The sequence below is a fragment of the Telmatherina bonti genome (genome assembly GCF_933228915.1).
Source record: "Telmatherina bonti genome assembly, chromosome: 14".
Taxonomy (NCBI): Eukaryota; Metazoa; Chordata; class Actinopteri; order Atheriniformes; family Telmatherinidae; genus Telmatherina; species Telmatherina bonti.
This window is the reverse complement of record NC_136612.1, coordinates 15,586,087-15,606,828: the sequence shown is the minus strand read 5'-3', so window position 1 is coordinate 15,606,828 and position 20,742 is coordinate 15,586,087. Positions and strand designations below refer to the sequence as shown.

General features: G+C 37.6%; 1 protein-coding gene across 1 annotated transcript; it reads left to right on the top strand.

Annotated features, from left to right (window-relative positions):
* Positions 1-8,436: 8,436 nt before the first annotated feature.
* Positions 8,437-19,440, top strand: mmd2a (monocyte to macrophage differentiation-associated 2a; the record flags this gene model as incomplete). Its single annotated transcript, XM_079253314.1, has 7 exons — positions 8,437-8,465; positions 12,151-12,232; positions 13,607-13,767; positions 15,704-15,778; positions 18,511-18,612; positions 18,781-18,850; positions 19,240-19,440. The coding sequence occupies 7 exons, from the start codon at positions 8,437-8,439 to the stop codon at positions 19,438-19,440; spliced, it is 720 nt and encodes a 239-aa protein (XP_079109440.1).
* Positions 19,441-20,742: the final 1,302 nt, after the last annotated feature.

Here is a 20,742-nt window from a genome sequence, read left to right as displayed (position 1 = left end):
AAATAGAACCTACGGAGTAAGAGAAGATTGCTTATAAATCCTTTTTTATGACATAGCTTCAGTTGGAGCAAATTTCAGTGTCAGCAACAGCTGATCCCAGCAGAGGGCAGAATACCATGTGGTGAGCTCCTTCCACCACAAACTGACCAGTCTCTGCAAATCTGTGACTTCTTCCAAGCCTGCTGATGTGGAACCGGGCCATTAAGAGACTTAGAAACAATAGGAGGGGCTAATTGGACTTGCACACGTCCAACAGTCTTCTTGGAAAGGCTATAAGTGAACTACAATAGCAAATGATGGAGATGAATAATCATGCATAAAATTTTCTACATCCTACATGGACACAATTTTTACCATTTAAGTTGTTCTAAGATGCCAGAAGGATGACTTTGTTACACCTACAAGAAATATTTTTGCACGCCGGAAATGCAAAAATGACATGAAATTAAATACATATTCAAAACACATAAAAAAATAACAGGATATGGGAGTTTTATTCCAGTGTCCCGTGACGCCAGTGATTCTCCTTTTCCATGGGATTTCTCATTGAGACTTGGAAAAATGATGCACTGACTGAAAAGTAAATTGGATCAAGAGTCATCGTATTTGTCTATGAATAGTTTTGTTGAAGTGTCAAGCGTGATATTGCTCTTGTGAGAATGTGTTTGTAACAAACGCAGAAGGAGGCAGAATCTGCAGGCTGCTGCTCATCCGGTGTGAGGATCTCACAGAACAAAGGAAGGATACAGAGCAGAGACACAATCAGTTAGTTGGCACAAGCACAGATTGCAAAGAAAGCAAGGAAAAGGCTGGGCAAAAGCAGAATCACATTAGAAACAAAGGAAGCTCGTCCATTACTAGGAGTCTAGGTCAGCGATACTGATGATTAGTGACAACAAATGCTTTATTGAGCTTAGCTGAATTAATTGGCTGATTATGGAGCTCAGAAGGAAGAGCGGTTGTCTTTCAACCAGAAAGTTGAAGGATTGATTCCATGACTACATGCCTACACTGCAAAAAATCCAACTTGTGTTGGTTGGCCTGAAACTGTCATTAAAGTAGGTAAAACTTGAAAATATGTATTAATGGCATTTAAAGCAATAATGTTAGTAATCACAACAAAACAAGCAAGTTGTTTGCCCCAAAACAATTAGGTGAGTCTTTAAAAATGATGACTTTAAGTTGGAGTTCAATACAAGGGACAACAGTTCTGCTAACTTTAATTTCATTGTTGTAAAATCCAGGGAAAACCAACTTTTTGAGTTTGTAATTTTCACTTGAAGTCTCACTTGGCTGTGCTGCCTCGAACTGGACTCCACGCAGGTAAGTTTTTATCTAAATTAAGTTTAAATGGTATGGGAATTGTGGACTAATGTTGTGTAGTATGTTGTAGATTTATGGAGGAGGCAACCTACACATTTTCAACATTTAAACACAAACAGCTTTTTCCTCAGCAGCCTTTAGCATAACTGCTGTATGAGTTAGCAGCTAGCTTAATCTGGGCTGATACCGTTCAAACAGGAGAAGACATGTTAGCTTCTACTGGTTAGTACCGTTCAAACAGGAGAAGACATGTTAGCTTCTACTGGTTAGTACCGTTCAAACAGGAGAAGACATGTTAGCTTCTACTGGTTAGTATTCAGTTAATTCATGCTCGCCTACTAGCTGCAGCTAAAGGAGTAGCCATTAGGGTTTTAATGCTAACACATTAGCTGATATTTCATGTATTAAGTATCAGGACAACATGGAGCAGTTTGTGTCACACTTTTTTGTATTAACATTTACATCATGCCGAGTTCAATAAAACACCATACTACTACCATTTACATATTAAAATAAGATGTAAGTCATGTCACTGTTGATAAAATTATTACAGTGTAATCGTAGGAAAGGCCAATATACATATTTAAAATATTGTGTTGGTCATAATATAGGCCTACCTGAAATTTACTACATTGCTTTTGATTAAAAAAAGGTTTAAATATTTGTACCATGACCCACTGTGGGCTCCCAGGCTTGGATATATTGTCCTTCTGTTTAAAAACATTGAAATGCATTTCATTGACTGTCCTGTTTTATACTGACTGCTGACTTTCTTAACCTAAACTGATGTAGGTGTTGGGTTTAGGTATAGATATAGGTTGATAACCTTAGAAAATATATGTTATTTGTAATTAATGTTTACCGCAGCAAAATTTACTAAAAATAAAAACACTGAATGGGTAGTCTTTTCAGCTCAAGGGTCTAGTCTAGTCTTTGCATTGTCATTAAATTTATAAAATGTTATGTGTAATGTATAACATTTCTGCTGACAGCCTTACTAATTCCCAGCAAATTGTCATCTTTGTTTTTCAGATTGAAATGAATGCAGTTCAAGTTCTGCAAGTTTACCAACGCCATGGAAGCTGTTCAGCTGAAAGATCATTGGCTACATCATAGAGGTTCAACACAGCTTTGCAAACACAGGGACTGATGCACTTTCAGAACCATCAGTGCTTTGAAATCACATCTTTCACGACTGCATAGGACTGTCCAACTGTTTTTTTTTTTTTACGAGCACAAGTTGTCTTTCATTTTTCTTGTCTTGATAAAAGCACAAGCTGTTTTTTTATTTGCCTTTTTATTTGATTCCATGCTGGTAGTTTAAAGTGGAACTATTATGTGCATTTCAGGCTAATTTCTTTTTATTTCTGAGACCAGAAGGGCTGGGATTGATCGAGTTATTGTCACAAATTGCTTTCTTTACTTCAGCCCCGCCTCCCGCCACCGCGCTACTTCGGGAGCGCGCACCGCACCTGCTTTCGCCGTCATTGTAACATCTCATAAACAGAAGGATTAGGCTAATATAAACTCAATAAAAAAACAAAATACAATGTCAACACATAGCATACAGCCCTACATGTTGGAACCTGAATCAGACCCTGAAAACGAAGTGGAAAACAGCAACCCACAGCAACGAATGCAGCAGGATGTCTCTCTTTGGTAAACTCACCAGCCATCGTTGGAAATAACTTTATCCGACGTTTTCCACCCGCCTGATGTATTTGTACATGCCCTTGTTAACCAGTAGAAGGTAACCAATCACCTAACCTTATCCGTCGGGACGTCACAAGGATTTCAAAGTAGAAAAAACTCTCTAAAACGACACGTTTTTTGTCGCCATGGAAACCGAACGGAGAGCGTGCTGGAACTCAAACTCAAACTCAAACATGTGTTTAGGTAATAAAAAACAGTGCCGTTCACATGTCTGATGAGGATTCAAAACTGTAACACTGTAGAAAGCTCAGAAAACTCCAAATACCATCATAGGGCCCCTTTAAATAAAACTAAGGTTTTGAAGATGTATGTTGTATTTGTAATTATTTATGCATTTGATTAGAAGTTATTGAAATTAAATTATGAAGTTGAGTTACATTAGCAGTGTGCAATTTTAAATTACTCTTAAATTATTCTGCTATACTAACTTAATCAAATTCAAGTGGATTTTGTGAAAGAATTTGAGTTATTACAGTGTCAAATGGTACATTATTACAACTTATGAAAGAGTTAGAACAAGTAAGGATTAAAAGTTATAACCATGGACATTTTTAAATTAGTACAACTTGTGGAACAGTTACCAGAACTAAAGATGAAAAGTTATTGCAATATAAAATTATAATTTAGTGGAACTTACAATTGAGTTGTAAAAAATCCTAATTTAGAGTTGAGCAAACTCAAAAGCAAAACTTAAAATATTTTGTTTAGCTGTTTAACTTAAAATCTTATCGAAGTTTGTTGCCTTGAAATTTTAAGTTTTTTTTTTTTTTTACAGTGTACGTGTCCTTGAACAAGACCCTGAATGGGGGCCCCCGATGGGCCTATCGGGGTATGAGTGTGTGTGAATGAGTGACTGTGACATGCAGTGTAAAGTGCTTTGAGTGGTTGTCATGATTGGAAAAATGCTAAATAAGTCCAATTACCATTAAAGGCCCATTTCTGCCCCCACAACAAAAATAAAAAAAGTTCTAAGTTTCTCAAAAAAATCAGAGTTGGTGTTTTAAAGCTCACAAGTAATTTCTCTCTCTCTTTAAAATATTTTCAATTAGTATTTTGGAAAAAAAAAAAAAACGGAATTAGCATTTTGCTATTCTTGTTTAGCACTTAGCAATTTAAACCAGGTATATTCAAATGCAATATTTTACAATGCTGACATAATTTCTCAATATCTTGAATCTGTAACAAGAATAAATAAATATTTCAGCTTGATGTCTCTAAATCCTGACTTTATATTTGATGTGATATTTTAAAACTTTGCCCTGATATGTTAAAATCCTGACTTTATGAAAGATAACAATAAAGTCACATTCTTCTTATTATAAATTGTTGCTGTTATGATCATATATATAGTTTTTTCTTTTCTTGCCGTTTTTTTCCTTTTTAGTTATTTTATTTAAAATATTTTCTTGACGTCATTATTTTCCAACTATTTAGTTATTGTGAATTTTCTTCTCTTTTTTTTGGATCTTGTAACTCATCATTACTCAACAAGACTGTTATGTAATTACTGTTATTGGAAGTAGTCTTGCTATAAATAATAATTTGATTGTTCATTCAAATGAATTCACTGGATGACACATTTTTTACACTGACATCTCCCTCCGCTGTATTGTGTTACTTCTTTGTCACCTAAATGCTGTTTTGTCAAGTTTGTCTTGCACATTATAAATAACAAAGGGGGAAAAAAGAAAAAAAAAAGTCCCACTTAGTGTTTTAAAATCCTGAATGAGTGCAAAACATTTCCTGAATGAGTGTCTGAATATAAATTCAGACCAATGTAAACCTAAATGTGTGTGTGTGTGTAGTTGTATAAAGTAAAAAAAAAAACAAAAAAAAAAAAACATCTGTTGACGGAAATAAAAAAATTGGATAATTTTTTATCTCTTTAATGCATTAATAAAAAACAATGCATTTAATTTATATTTTTAATTTATTTAATTTATTGATTTATTTTTATATATTCTATATAATATTCATAAATAGATATATAATCATATTATATTATTTTTTCAAATATTCATGTATCATTTTTTTCCTATTTTGCAAAGGCAAATGTGTGTAATTAAATTTGTGTTCAGTTATATCATGTGTTTCTTTATTCTTCAGTTAGTCGTAAGGTCTAGGATGACACATTAACATCTACTCAAGTGGTTCATTTACAAATATAACATCCTCATTCATCAATATGCAAGAAACCAGCTTGGAAATAGGTATCCGCTATAATGACCACTATGCTAGAAAGGGATAAAGATTACAATTCAAAACATGCTCACAAGTATTTGTACAAAATTATTACCCAAATTCTAAATAAAACTTGTTAGCTTTGTTGTCACTGTGCAGAGTCAGCCGTGCCTGTTGATCTAGTTTTATGATTTCTCTCGGGACAGCGTGGCCTCTTCTCATCCAGAAGCCCGTCGGCACAAACAAAGGTTCAAACCTTCAGCTCCCAAACAAACATATTGATCAGGGAGAAAAAGCAAAATCCCTCTAACAGGTTTAGTTTCTTTTACATTAAATAAAAAGAAATGTTTATTCTGTTGATCATTTGTCACGTACTGCTCATACCTTAACTCATGTCTATGGTGGTTATACCAGTAGGTCTCAGGTTGACTTATGAACACACACCATGACTCTAGATTATGTTGATTGTAACATTCATTCACTCACTCAATTATTCCACATATACACACACTTATGAGTGGTTTTACTGTGTGTATTACATAGTGTTATTCAGCAGGCATTGATATTCAATCTTATCTTTAAACACAGTTGATGTAAATGTGTGACATGCTTTGCTTGCAGTGTGGAAACATATTTGGATATCAGTGTGTTTGCATTTGTATCTGTTTTGTATCACAGATGCTGCACAGTGCCACAACCGGCTGCTGCCTCCCACTGTTATTGTTGGCTAATGTTTAATTTTCCATTCACTGTCAGTGTGTGTGTGTGTGTGTGTGTGTGTGTGTGTGTGTGTGTGTGTGTGTGTGTGTGTGCGCGCGTTGAACAAATACTGAGTAAATATGCAAACTGGAACTTTGACACACAAATAGCTTGTGTATTTATTTATTCCAAATACATAAATGACGAAGATTAAGAACCAGATTTGATCTATGAGACTAAAATGTTTATACTCTATTTTTTCTTTCTTAAAAACAACATACAGTCGCTTATGCTTTTTGTTTTCCTGAAAACTCACATGGAAAATGTAAGACTGCAACTCTCGCATCAGAAAGTCTCACAGCTTGTGCGTGCGTGTGTGTGTGTGTATGTGTGTGTGTGTTTATTTGGCAGCGAGAACCTTACAGTTCATGTTTAGAGTATTTTCACCCTTTCTTCCACAAGATCACCAAATCGAGTTACGTAAGATCGTCACTGTTTTGCATCTTTGTAAAGGTCATGGTTAATCATTGAGCTCGAGATAGCTGATTATGGATTTAGAGATGAGTTTAGGGGAAAATATCCTCTTTTAAAGCAGCACAGCTGCACTGTCCGACTGTGCCCCCCCCCCAACAAAGACTAATTCGAGATTTGTCTTGCTACTTGTCTCTTCTCTGAGCTCCTTAGATCCAGCAAATGTGTTAATAGGTGAGTAAAGGGTTGTTGTGAAATGACTATACAACTCATAACATAAATATTGCTCTGGTTTTCACATCATAAAGGTCTACGGTTTCACCTCTTTTCTTAAGATTAGTATTTGATTTTCCGGCTGCTGTTTAGAGGCTTCTGGTTATTGGAGTTAGTATGTGTCACATGATATATAACATGGCACAATTAGTCTTTTAATTAATGTGAGCAAACCAATAAGTGCTGATAAAGCAGAAGGTTCAGGCTCCTCTCTTATGGAACCAGCTCCCACCGTGGGTTCAGGAGGCAGACTCCCTCCACACCTTTAAGATTGAGCTGAAAACCTTCCTTTTCCATGATTCTTATAGTTAGGATATGAGCATCTCCTGCCCGCCAGCACTTTGCTTTTGGCCCGCTAGTTGTTGTTTTGTACCCTATAAAGCTTGAAGAAAAGAAAATACTTTTAGTGTCATGAAATTCAATAAGACCAGACTCAGAGGGACCCTGACTGACTCACACCTCAATGACCTTGTCAGTGAACCAGGTTCAACCTAACATGGAGAAACTGGTAATGTCCAAAGATCAATTTCATGTGTCCCACTAAGTATCAGCAACTTGCCTTGTTTAACATGCACTGTTTCTTGTTGTTGACATGTTGCACTGTTGCCGTTTAGTGGCTATAATTATTGTTTCTTGCCTTTTTAACTAAGGCTTTATTGTTCCATTGCTATAGTGATCATTTCTGTAACATTTTATTTGCCCAGATCTGAAAGAATACACTGTATTAGTTATTGGACAATAATTAAAATAATTCCATGCATATACTTGTGTTTCATCCTTAAAGTTGCAGCATTTGGCCCGTGGCTCACTGGATCATTTTCAGTTTGGCTCTTGGAGGCAAAAAGTTTAGGCACCCCTGCTCTAATGTATTAATGTATCATTACAAATAGTGTTGCCGTCTCTAATTTATTTCTCCTTTTTTCCGCAGGTCTTCCTGAATAAGTGCAATTGTACATGTTGATCTGTCTTTCCTGTCATCTTCACCCCAACCAGTCGAGGCAGATGGCTGCCCTCCCTGAGCCGGGTTCTGCCAGAGGTTTTCTTCCTGTTAAAAGGGAGTTTTTTCCTTCCCACTGTCGCCGCATGCATGCTCAGGATGGGGGATTGGATCGAAGTCATGACTTGATGCAATCAGCTGGTTTCTATTATAGGATATGTATGAAATGGCTTGAACTGATGTGTATGTTGATTCGTGTATGTAAAGTGCCCTGTGACAACATTGTTGTGAAGTGGCGCTATACAAATAAAGTTGAATTGAATTGAATTTAGTATAAACACTTGGTAAAACGTACACACAACATTTTGGTCAGGTGGTCTGTTTCCAGAAGCTTTGACCTGCTGTTGATGTGATGAGGGGAGGGGTTGCTACTTGCTTATGTGTTATCATCAGACAGGAGAGGGTAAGGGGGAGGGCAGAGGAGGGGAGGGGTTACAAGCCCGGATTCCGCGGAACATCCTGCAAGCACGTCCGGTACTCGGGTGGAAAAAAAACAAAAACAAAACAAATAAAAGTTTCCCGTCACTGCACATCTCTCCCTCAGCGTGATGACTTCTTCTGTGGTGAAGTCTCAACACTTCAGTTGGAAACGTTAAGTATCTTCTTTTTTTTTTTTCTTTTTTTTTTTTGCTCTTCTGTAGTTTTACCGCGTCTGCGGGACGCTGCCAGTGCTGGATGCGGCGGTGGGACATCCGGAATGGGGGATCCGTAGGAGGAGGCGACGCTCGTCGGTTCGGTAGATGAGGACGCAGCGCGTGCCCACAAAGCCTGAGCACGACATGGACTTCAAGAAGACAAAATTTGGAAGGTAACTGTGTTTCTCAAAGTGAAAGTGCGAGCGCATGTATCCATCTCCCTTTCTCCATGTGTGACAGATGCTGTGCATCCATGCGCACTGACTCGCTGGCACAGACACAGTCAGAGGGATGGTATGGATTAGTTAGCGCGTGCGTGCATGAGAGAAAAACGCAACAAGCCTGGAGAACTGTTTGTGACATAGTTTAATCGTTCTTTTTTTTATGTGTTAGAATAGAAACCTGAAGTTACTTCATCTACTTTCCAACCAGCCTTTTTCTTGTGCCACAGTTCAGTGGCACCGAGCCTGTGGCACCAGTTTACAGAGTATCATGGTCAGATCTGCTTCAGGAAACTCTGTGTGAGTGTGGTGTGTGTGTATGAGAGCTGATTATTATCATGAGAACCAGAGCTGGAGTCCCAGAGGAGATTAACTTGATCTTTGCTGTAAAACGAACAGCCTTGGAGTTACAGGGACAGTATATAAACACACACACACACAGAGATTCCTATGGTGCACACCAGGCGCTCTGATCTTTCAATGTAGCTGATCCTATTAATGCGTGGTATGTGCTATAATGAGCTTTCATAACTTAACGCTTGCTTTTGAGGTGAAATCTGGGTGCTTGCTGTACACACACACACATGGATCCAACATGAGATGCAGATCTGTGTGGAAAAGAGGGAGAGCAAATCTAAACAAGAGGCACAGAGAGGAAAATAGTGCACACATGATAACAAAACCATCCTCACTGATCGGCCTGTGAATCCCCATCCCTTTCCCTTTTCAGATGATTACACACACGCACGCACAGAGTTCTGTCATAACTGATTAGAGAACCTCAGAGTACCACGTAGAGTCACAATACTGCGACAGTGCTCCGAAAAAATAAAATAAAAAAAAACACCCTTGTGCTCTTGTTTTGTGCTTGGCACAGCCTGAAGAGAAGCAGGACAAAGAAAGAAGAGATGGCAGCTACTCAAAAATCTGATGTTATTGCATTCACTTTTTTCTGCGGACTGAAAAGTTACAGCGCATGACAGAAGCCTGACGATGAAAGCTTTTAGTGTATTTATTGATTTTTGTGTCAGAGTCAGGCCGCTTTTCACTTACAGTGGAATAAAGTGATGGGATGTCTATTAAAAGCTAAAATTACTTAAGTGGTCCATGTTTACATATTATATGAAGCAAAAACATGTATAAGTTTTGTCGTAAAAATGTGGACGTCTACGTGAACCCAAACAGGGATTTGGCTCATTAAAGAACCCTGATGCCTCCATCTGCTAGTTTAACCCATAACAAAACAACCCACATGCACAATACACAAACAACCTTGTCAGAGGGTTGTCGAGGTGAAACTGAAGTTAAAGGTTAATGATTCTTCTGGAACTTTCTTTAGACTCCTTTTTCCCTTAAATTTGCAAATGTTTTACATGACATCACATGCTTACAAATTGAACTTACTGTAGGTTCCCCTAAAGTTCTCTTTCAATGCGAGAACCTTTGGATAACCACTGCAGAATGTTCCTGTTTATTAGGCTGTTTTAACATTCTCCTAAATAACAACATCCTCCAAACCTGGCATCCTGGATCTCGACCGGGGTCTTTAAGGTTTTGACTGTTTGATTGATTGAAAAAGTTTATTTGAAAATAATGAAATCTAAAAACAAAAACAAGAAGAAAAAAAAAAGAAATAAAAGATGACAAAATATTCAAAAGGAGTGGGTAGAAGCATAAGCTTATATGAAATCCCACTCCAGTGATGAGCAATACAATATCAATAACAACAATAGTAATGCATAGCAATACAACAGTAGCAACCCAGTATATTAGTAATACCTGTATAAAAATAATAATAATATTATCCTTTATATGTCATAATCTATATGAATACAATAAGCAGTTACAATGATGGAGCAATGCAGTAATAATACCAATAATATAAATAATAAAAACAATAGCAACATTCATATCAACAATAATGTTGTTATAAATGTTGCTGTTTAGACTGTTCAGAGCTAGTGAGATTTAAATTATGTCATGTTCACGCAGGAACGAGTGAGTTGAGGTGTATTAATTAACATGTAACCAGTGTTTTGGGAGCCCCCTCCCCCCAAAACTTTGCACTAAATGAGACAAAATGCCACAAAGCGGGTGATTGGTTCTTATATTGGCTATATATTGATCATTAACTCTGGTTTCCTCAAAGGAAAAAAAGCAATCCAATGTATAACTTATGGTGAGAAACTTGCTGATTAAAAGCATAGCACCCAGCAAAGTTTTAACACGGGGCAGATGCGGGGAGTCAACAGCTTTTTGGATGAAAGGGGTTCTTAGGGAAAATAAGTTGGGAACCACTTATCTGAACATTACGTTGTGGTTGTCAGTTTTGAACATTTGGTGGTTGTTTGGTTGGCCTCTTCACCCAGACCTAAAAATAGAAGCAGTTTTCTCCCAGTGCATTTGTACAAGTTTAGTAACTGAACCACTGTCTGTCTGGAGTCGGGTGATGCTTCCTCAGAAAGGATGATGAGGCTCCATCGTGGAGTTTTTCAGTAGTTCACTCAGAGCAAACACAAAATTGACTAGAAAAGCTGAATGAGAAGCTACAGCAAACCCTTTTGGCTTTATTGTTGAGAGGGAGGAAAGTAAAAAATAACTAGCTTGAGAATAAGTTGGAGGAAACTGACCTATGACAACACCAGCAAAGCACAATAAGGTGAGTTCAGTGGTTAAAACCAGAAGAACTGGTTAAAAATAAGCTTCAGAAGATGAATGACAGACATCTTAAATACAAAACAGGCTTCAAGTTGACACAACAAGAGGGATGACAAGACAGTTTTGGTGCTAATGGAAAAGATTTTATCTTTTTTTTTTTTTACATTCCTTTTTTTTGTTATATATTATTAAATTCCTTTTAACATAATTAACAGACTTGAGGTAAAATGGTTGGAGTAGGGGTAATTTATAAAGTAAAAATTATTACTAATGTTATTATTCATGTTTGTCAAGTTTGTAGTAGATGGAGTTGTCATATTACCTGCTTATTCTTCTGCTTCACCGCTTCCTGACTATTTTAATGCACTGAACCATTACAATAAACAGTAGTAGGAGTTATGTACACGTGATGATGAGGACATGACCTAAATGTGTAATCAAATAACACAGCTGACCAACACAAACACACCTGTGGCCTCTCATGAGGAGTCACGCTCAAAAAAGTGTGTATGAGTGTGTTCATCTTGGTGTATAAAACGTGGTTTCATAACATCTCCAGATGTGTTTTCCCCTGTAAACCAGGACTGGGGGATTAACTGCTGATTAAAGAGGATACACAGCACAGACATGCACGAACTAACACACACTCAAGTACCATGACAAGTATTGCAAATCTAGTTACTGATTAATGGCCAGTCGTGTCCTGTTGTGTTCGTATACATAGTAACATCACTGGTGTCCATAGCAACATGTGGCGGTGCCCCAGTAATGGTGTTGCAAACTAAAATTCAGACAACGTGATGTGGATTAGAGAACTGTAAATCCTCCAGGAATGACCATATAACAAAAATACCACGGGCTTTCATGGGTTCAGCTAGCAGTTAACTTATTAAGTAATAATGCATGGGCTTGTTTGGCCTCCAGAAGTACTTTTATTATCCAGTCACATTATTTCCCCCATCTGTCTTGCCTCTCTCAGGTACATGAACTGCAGGGTGCCAGCCAGCAAGCGATACCAACCCACTGATTATGAACATGCTGCAAACTGTGCCACACATGGGGTAAGATTAAAACACACAGGCAGAGGAAAAACACAGTCTGCTTTTTGTGTGCATAGAATTTCCTATTTACTGTTCGCTGTCCCTGCAGAGAAAGTTTGTGGAAGATTGTGAAAAATGAAGCAGAATGAGGGGGATTTTTGGCTGTGTGGTAGAGGCAGTGGACCATAATCTGAGTCAGTCTGTAGTTTCTCCTAATCTGCTGTAATCCCTGCATGGCGTAGCCACACAGAATAAATCAAATGGACAGACAGAACAGAGAAAATAAAAAGCAAAATCATCCACATGAGGACTGTAAGCCTCAGATGAGGTAGAGTTTTCAGTTTGTAGCTTTAATCATGATTTGCCCATACTTCAACTTTTACTTCACTGCCCTCTAAAGTCCACATAATCTCATTTTGTTGGATGACAAAACAAACTTAAAAATGTTCATTTGATATTTTGTACGATAAACTTGTATTCATAATTCCTTGTTGAAAATATTGACATTATGCTTTTATGTGGTAAGAAATGCTGACGAAGGTCATGATTAGCTTAGCTTAGCTTATCTTAGCTTAGCTTAGCATAGGGGTTGAAAATTCAGGGACACGGGTAGCTAGTTTCTGCCTAAATGCCACAAAATCCCCAGTAGTCTGTGGAGCTACAGAGTTAAACAGTATGTGGAAATATTTTCCACCAATTTGCAAATGTTGATTGGAAAACAAGATGCTTAAGACCACTATCTGACAATGAAATAGTCCAGTACAGTGCCTCTGCTAAACTAAGCTAAACTGATTAAAGCTAAAGTTGGTAGCTACTGTTTTTTTTTGTGTGTGTGATTAATTTTTTCTTATAGTTCTTTTCTTTTCTTTGCTATATGAGTTTATGCACTAAACTAGCTGTTTTAAGTTAATGCTAACCAACCCAGTCGTTGGCATGCACTACACATATATGACATGTGACTGAGCAGCATATGACTGGTCATCTTGGAAACCAGATTAGAGTTCATGTTTTGTGAAACATAAAATTAGACTTTCACCAGTTAAAAAGAAATTTCAGCTCAGCTTTGCCCCCTCACAACCATTTATCTAAGATTGGGTGGATTTGATACAACTAATGAGCCAAACTGCTGTACTGTTGTCATTATATCTCATATTTCATTATTCTGTAATGTTAATAAGCATTTGTATGTCTTCATAGTGCCTTTTAGAAACTGGAAATAAACATTTCCAGACTAATTTCTGGTAAAGAAAAGTGAACAAGGATTATAATATGAGGTGTGAGAGACAATGAGGATAAGGGATATGTAGAATGTGCTTTGTTAATGATGTCTTACAGAGTAAAACATGTACAGGGAGGAAATTAGAAAATTAATTTGTTACTTTCTGATTTTTGTAGTTGTGGATCCTTCCCAGCTTGATGGGTGGATCTGTGCTCTACTTCCTCTCTGTGGACAAATGGCATCAGGTCGCTGCCTGGCTTTACGGGAGTGGTCTTACCGGCTTGTTTGTCACCTCAACACTATTCCACACCGCTGCCTGGAAAATCAGCCATCTCCGGTTTGTCTGTCTGTGTGTATATGTGTTTATGTGTGTGTGTGTGTGTGTGTGCGCTAATTTTTGCTTCATTTAGTCTTGTCTTGTGATAGTTCAATGAATCATTTGAACATGTTTTCAATAATCCTGTTGTAGATTTGCTGTTGTGTTTGGTATCATCATGCTGTTACAGGATTCAGTTTCAGTCAAGCTTGAGCCGTCAGACAGACAGACTCACGTCTATGATACTTTTATATACAGAAGAGTTTATCATCAACAGAGTGTATTTACACCAGGATAGTCCGCTAGACTGAGTTTGTGCACTACTGAAACGAATCGAACCTTTTCGACTCGCTGCCAGAAGCAGAGCTGCATGAGATGTTACTGAAGGAGAAGATGAAACACACAATGGAGTAGAAAACTCTTTCATCTATAAACACAACTTGTGTTCTATCGCATAACACCGAGAGCTGCATCTGATCCTGGTGGCCTTGGGTTGATCATATTTCTATACAGAATTCTTCCACGTCCAACTGCGAGCCATTTCTCTCCTCCAGAGCTCCCGTTTGTCCCACACACACACTTATGCTTTGGTTGTGTACACACAGTGGTGTGTGCTGAACCCACAATGCACTTTGCTTCCAGCAATGTGTTAAAACCTTTGCTTTTTTTCTGATGATGATCAAATAATTAATGCATTTGATTAACAGGACTTACTCATTAGTAAGACTGGATTTGTTTTTCACACCCTGCTTTGGATTTAGTAAAATAAATAGAGACATAGTGAGTTATGTTACTTATAGCTGCTAATCTTTTATTGAATTTATTTAGTTTTAAGAACTGTAAGGATTCAGATTTTTTTGTATTTTGTCCTGATACACAGATCCACAGAATGGACAGAAGGTGTACGTTCCTTCCCATGTGACTATACATATGGAAAAAATACCAGAGTAGAACCGTGGTGGGGGGCGGCGTTTCATCAGGTTACAGCCACTTTGACAAAGTGGATCAGATTTACAACTTTCAGCTAAATTATTGATCAAGTGCAGAGTTAAAAAAGGTCACTTAGTACTTTCATACATCATGTCCAGTACAGTGGACATGTCTCTAGAGGCTGTTTTCTAGTATATGTCTTGGTGTGGATGGCATATTTGTAAATTAGCCACTTCAATAGACGGCCGTGAATCATCCAACCCACTTCCACTCTCTGCAGAATAAATAGACTATAACAATGATTAATACGTTGAAATTACAAACAATTATTTCAGAAATATTTTAATAGAAAAGGTAGAAATACATAAGAATGATAAAAAGTAAAAATAAAAAAAAGCATCACTTAAAATAAAAGTAAAATATTGTATGTCTTCATATTTATTTAATCAGTGTTTACATATTTAAAGATGGTATTTCAACACTTGTTTGATGTAATTGACAATTTTCTGTGTGTTCAGGACAATGATTATTGTATTGGATCAAGTCCACCTTATTGGTATTAATACAGATCAAATCACCCACCTCAAAAAATTCAAAAACAAAATTATGATGGCAGCACAGTTCCTGCCATGGATAAACCAGGAATTACAAGTTGTAAAAGTACATGTTTTTCTTCAGGAAAAAAAAAAAAAAAAAAAAAAAAAATAAAATAAAATAAAATAAAATAGCTTCAAACTTATTACTCCAAAGGCCATTAAATATCATAGTCATTTATTATATTTTTCAAACTTTCAAGATAAAATGAAATGAAATGAAATGAAATAAAATAAAATAAAATAAAACTGCATTGCTAGACCTCTTTATCGTGCATGAAATGCAACTCAAAGTGCTTCATATTAAAAATGTGTTGAACATGCCCTCCCACCTCCCTTCTTTTCCCATCAAATCTTCATAACTACAAGTTTATTATTGTAATAAATGCATAAACATAATTTATGAGCTCTGATTGCTTCCTCTTGGTGTGTAGGAAGGTGGAGCAGCATTTCCACATGTGTGACAGAATGGCTATCTACTTCTTCATCGCTGCCTCCTACTCTCCCTGGTAAGTGTTCTATACCTTTTTCTAAAAAGTTTGGATGCTTTCTGAAATATAAATAGAACAAGAATTAAATGGCTCATAAACCTGTATTTTATTCCCAGTTGACTATAAACAATGTGACAGATGTTGAAAAGAAGTTATTTGACCATTTCATGGAAAATGTTAGCTTATTTTTAATATGATGTCAGCAACACATCCCATAGGAGTAAGAGGCCAAGAAAAGGTTGGAAAAGTAATTCAGATAAATCAACAACACCTGTAGGAGCATTTAACAACTAGTTAGATAAAATGGCAACAGCTGAGTAACAGTCTGAAGAACTGAATCTAAAATTTGTGGAAATATGAAATCATGAATTATAATCATAAAAACTTTGAACATCCCACCACCTACAGTGTATATAAAAAGGTTCAGGGATCATGAAGGAATCTCTGTGCACACAGTACAACGTTGAAGGTCAAAACTAGATGCTTGTGATCTCCTGACCCTCAGATAGAACAGCATTAAAAACAACATTTTCTACTGGAAATCACTGCGTTTGCTGAGAAACGCTTCCAGAAATCACAGTCTATGAACACCGTTCACCGTTACATCCAAGAATGTACGCCGAAACTCTGTCATTTAAAGAAGAAGGTGTGTGTAAACAATATTCAGAACCGCTTGTCAAGATGTGAAGATGAGGACCCAAAAGTGGAGACAGGAGCCAGAGATGCAGAGTCAGGATGTTTATTTCCCCAAAAAACTAAAGCCAAGACAACGCAGGAGGCGTGACAGAAACCCATGAACCTGCAATGGGGAACAGAAACCAAGAGGCATAAATACACAGGAATAAAACGAGACACAGGTGAAGGGAATGAACTAAAGGTGAACTAATGAACAGGAAAGCAAAACAGGAAACCAGACATGAGGGAACTAAACAAGGAAAACTACAAAATAAAAGAGGAATCAGGAACATAGAAAACACAAAACAACACATGACACCTCTGTAGTCCTCCCTGGACCAAAGCTCACTTAACCCTCTGATGCATGAATTACTGAAAACCAATGCCACTTTTTTTTTTTTTCACACACAGACACTGTAGAGACACTTTTCTTTGTTTTTAATATTAAATATGTAATATAATATTTAATATTATAATATTACATTTCATTTATTTAATTGATATTTATACATTCTTTTGAAACCTTTATACCATAATATATTGTCATATTTATACAACAGAAATATTCTATAAAAAATGACTGGTGTCATTTTCTTGCCCTGTTTATTACAGAGGTAAACTTAGTAATTATATATACAGTTGTGCTCATATTTATTCACACCCTTTCATTAAAGAAGGAACAAAACAGCTGCCTGTAAAATAAGCTGAAATTGACTAAAGTAATAATAATTAAAAATTTTATGAAAATCATTACATTATTTTCTAATTCGGATTCAATAAAAATATTTTTTTTAAAAAGCAAACAAACAAGATAATTTTTTTACATATTACATCACTCATAAACTAATATTTTGTTGAATAATCCTTTAATGTTTCCGCTCCAGTCAGGTGTTTTCTGTTCCTCTCAGTCAGACTTCTGCACCTGTTGACAGGTATTTTGTCCCACTGTTCAACAGAAAAGTGCTTGAATTGGTCCAGGACCAGTTTGTTTGTTTGTTTTTATTTCTTTCTTCAACTCAATTAACTGAAAAAACAGTGTCTTATATTACTAAATTATATTTTTGCACATTTTTAGTTATTGTTCCTTTTTTAAGTCTCTAGTTATTTGAGTGACTGTTGTAAATTCAGCCTTTTCTTTAATGAAAGGGGATGAATACATATGAGTACAACTGTATGTGTATATATTAAATGTTATACTATATTGTTTATTCTTCAGTGATTGGCAGTGTGTTGGGTGACTTTCCTGATGTCCACTGAAGCAAAATTGCAAATATACCATCCTCACTCTAAGACTAAACTAGAAAACAGCCTTTAAATAGCGTCCACTGTAGTGGACACGATGCATCAAAGGGTTAAAATGGTCTGAGATAAATGGAGAAAACTGTCCTGTTGTCAGATGAATCACAATTTGAAATCTTTTTTGGAAAACATGGATGCCGTGTCCTGCAGACTAAAGTGGAGATGGACCAGTATGCAGTTGTAGGGTCCTGCATCTGTGATTTATGGGGTAACATTAGTACCAATGGTGTGGGCAGTTCCCACATCTGTGAATGCATAAAGGTTTCGGGGCAACATCAGCTCCCTTCCAGACGTCTCTTTAAGGGAAGACCTTGCAGACTTCAGCAAGACAATAGTCCAGGTGCTAAACTGACCGGCCTGCAGTTCAGACTGTTCATCACGTAGAAGAAAACCTGGCAACAAAGGTCTCGGACTGTAGAGCATCTAGAATCCTGCATCAGACCCGAACGGGACATCAATCCTCCAACAACTGCTCATCTCACTTCCCAGATGTTTACAGACAGAAACATCACTGTGTTCCATCAAGTTAAAAAATAGGCTATTTTCTATGAAATGGTAAAACGTCTCAGTTTCTGCATCAGATATGCTTTTTATGTTCTACTGGAAATAAAATATATCCATGAAATGAGCTAATTATTGTTGTTTACATTTCACATCCCTTCCCAGCTGTTTAGGAACCTGATGTAATAAATAAAGATGAAACTTGACATGCACTTTGACAGATGGCAAATCGGGTTAGCTCAGTCACAGTGAACATGTGTGATGTGCGTCCTCAGGCTGATGCTGAGGGAGCTGGGGCCGTGGGCGTGCCATATGCGCTGGCTCATCTGGGTCATGGCTTGTTTAGGATCAATGTATGTCTTTTTCTTCCACGAGAGGTAAGTTTCTCTTTGAGTTTCTCCTCTTTGTGTGCGCTGTTTGACACAGTTAACTTGAAACCAAAGCGCCGCCTGTTTACTTCAAACGCTGGATGGCTGTGTGAAACCGTGAAACAGAAGAAGAAAAGGTGGTTTTTATCCTTTCATGCTGCTGCTTTCCTCCTGCAGGTACAAGCTGGTGGAGCTGCTGGGATATGTTGGGATGGGAGCTGTTCCTGCTTTGGTCATTTTGTCAATGGTGAGGATGTGCTTTTTTATTTCTTTCAACTTCTGAGCCGTTTCCATGGTTACAGACATGCTTCTGTTGTGAGGCTACCGGTCTAAGCTCCGAACACAATCAGTTTCTGTGATATCACTGCTGACTTTCCACATGCAGACGCGTCATACTGACTTCCTCTCTCTGAATCATTGCTTTCCATTTCAGCAATTTTTTTACGGATTGCAGCCATATTTACCATTTTTTCATCAAAACGCCTTCAGAATGCTGGTCATACATGTTTGTGATGCTGAGAAAGATTTAAAAAGGAGGACTCGAGCAGACAAAAAATGACTGCTAACCGCGTATGGCATAAACAACCCTTGACGTTCCTGCTGATGATCACAGAAATCTCTTCTGGCGCATTGCAGGTGGAGCGCTCAGGTGTGTGTGAACTGGCTGTTGGAGGCGTCTTCTATGTGGTGGGCGTGGTCTTCTTTAAGAGCGACGGCCTAGTCCCGTTCGCCCACGCCATCTGGCATCTTTTCGTCGCAGTCGGAGCAGGCATTCATTATTACGCCATTTGGAGGTACCTGTATCTACCTGGGCCGCTGCTGCACACGTCCAGGTGACCGGCTGCTGTCACGTGACATCATGCACCTATTATAATGATGCAAAAAGGGTGCTTTAGGCGTGACATCGCTGTTTTAACAGCGACTGGGTTGGTGCTGGTGATTTGACCCTTAGAGCTGAGAGACTTCTGATTACATAACATCTAACCTCTCTGGACCAAACTTGCACAAAAATGTTGCTTTTATTTTACTGTTAGACATTTTAGACTAAATTAGCATTGGTTTTATATTTGGGTTCATCTCACTTTGGACGCAGATTGAAAGATTTAGATGACAGTTAAAGAATCAAACAGGGAAATAGGATCAGTTTCAGGCACATGAAGTTTTAGCTGGACTGTACAGACATCTGATTGGGGTAGGAGAACCATCAGCAGAATTTTACTTTAGGTTTTATAAAATGGTCATAAATAGCTGCGTCTTGATCCAGAAGCGGGACACCCCTACCTCCTGATCTCAGCATGGGCCGAGTCTGGCTGGCAGTATATGGAGAAAAAAAAATCACTATTTTAATCTGGAGTAATTCAGGTGTTTGGGATGAATGATTTAAAAAAAACAAAACAAGCGTAGTCAGATAAACTGGTGCTGCTGAAGGACTGTGGTCCCTGAGGAGCAGAGCTGGACACCCCTGCTTCAAAGCTTCCTCACTTTCCATTTATTTCAGCTTCTTGTTACTTCATTCATACTCACCAATCAGATGACCGGAGCATTTTAACATCAGGGTCAAAGAAATCCTTTAGCAGAGACACTGCATGCCAACCGGCAAAACAGGCAAACGCTGAACCAGAAGATGGCTTCCAAGGGTCCAACCACCTTTTAAACAAGACAGCACTGACTATCTGGAGTCTGCAATGACAGTGACAGACCACTACAGACCTCCATAAAGGGGCCCCTCCTCTACCTCTCAGTTGCTCGTAGCGGTGTGTCTTATGTTAACAAACAAGAACAAACAGGTTTACACAAATGGGATTTTTTTTTATTTTTTTTTATCTGGGAGTGGTTAAAGAAAGAGAAAGGAACAGGGAGAGTAAAGATGAGACCAAGACAGAGGAATGAGGTGCAGATAATCCAGAAGCTAATGTAGCTCCTAGCAGCTTGTCCTCCTGATCACCACCTGGAAGCTGAAAACAACCAACTTGCATTTTATTCAATTAAAGCTGTTTATTTCAGCTTAAGTGTAAAACTAAGAAAGTTAAATGATAGAATTCATCAGCAAGAATGATATGTATCACCAGTACTCATAAGTTCATGTCTCTGTTATAAGTGCAATATCATAATGAAAGTACAACGCTGGTTGGAGGGGCC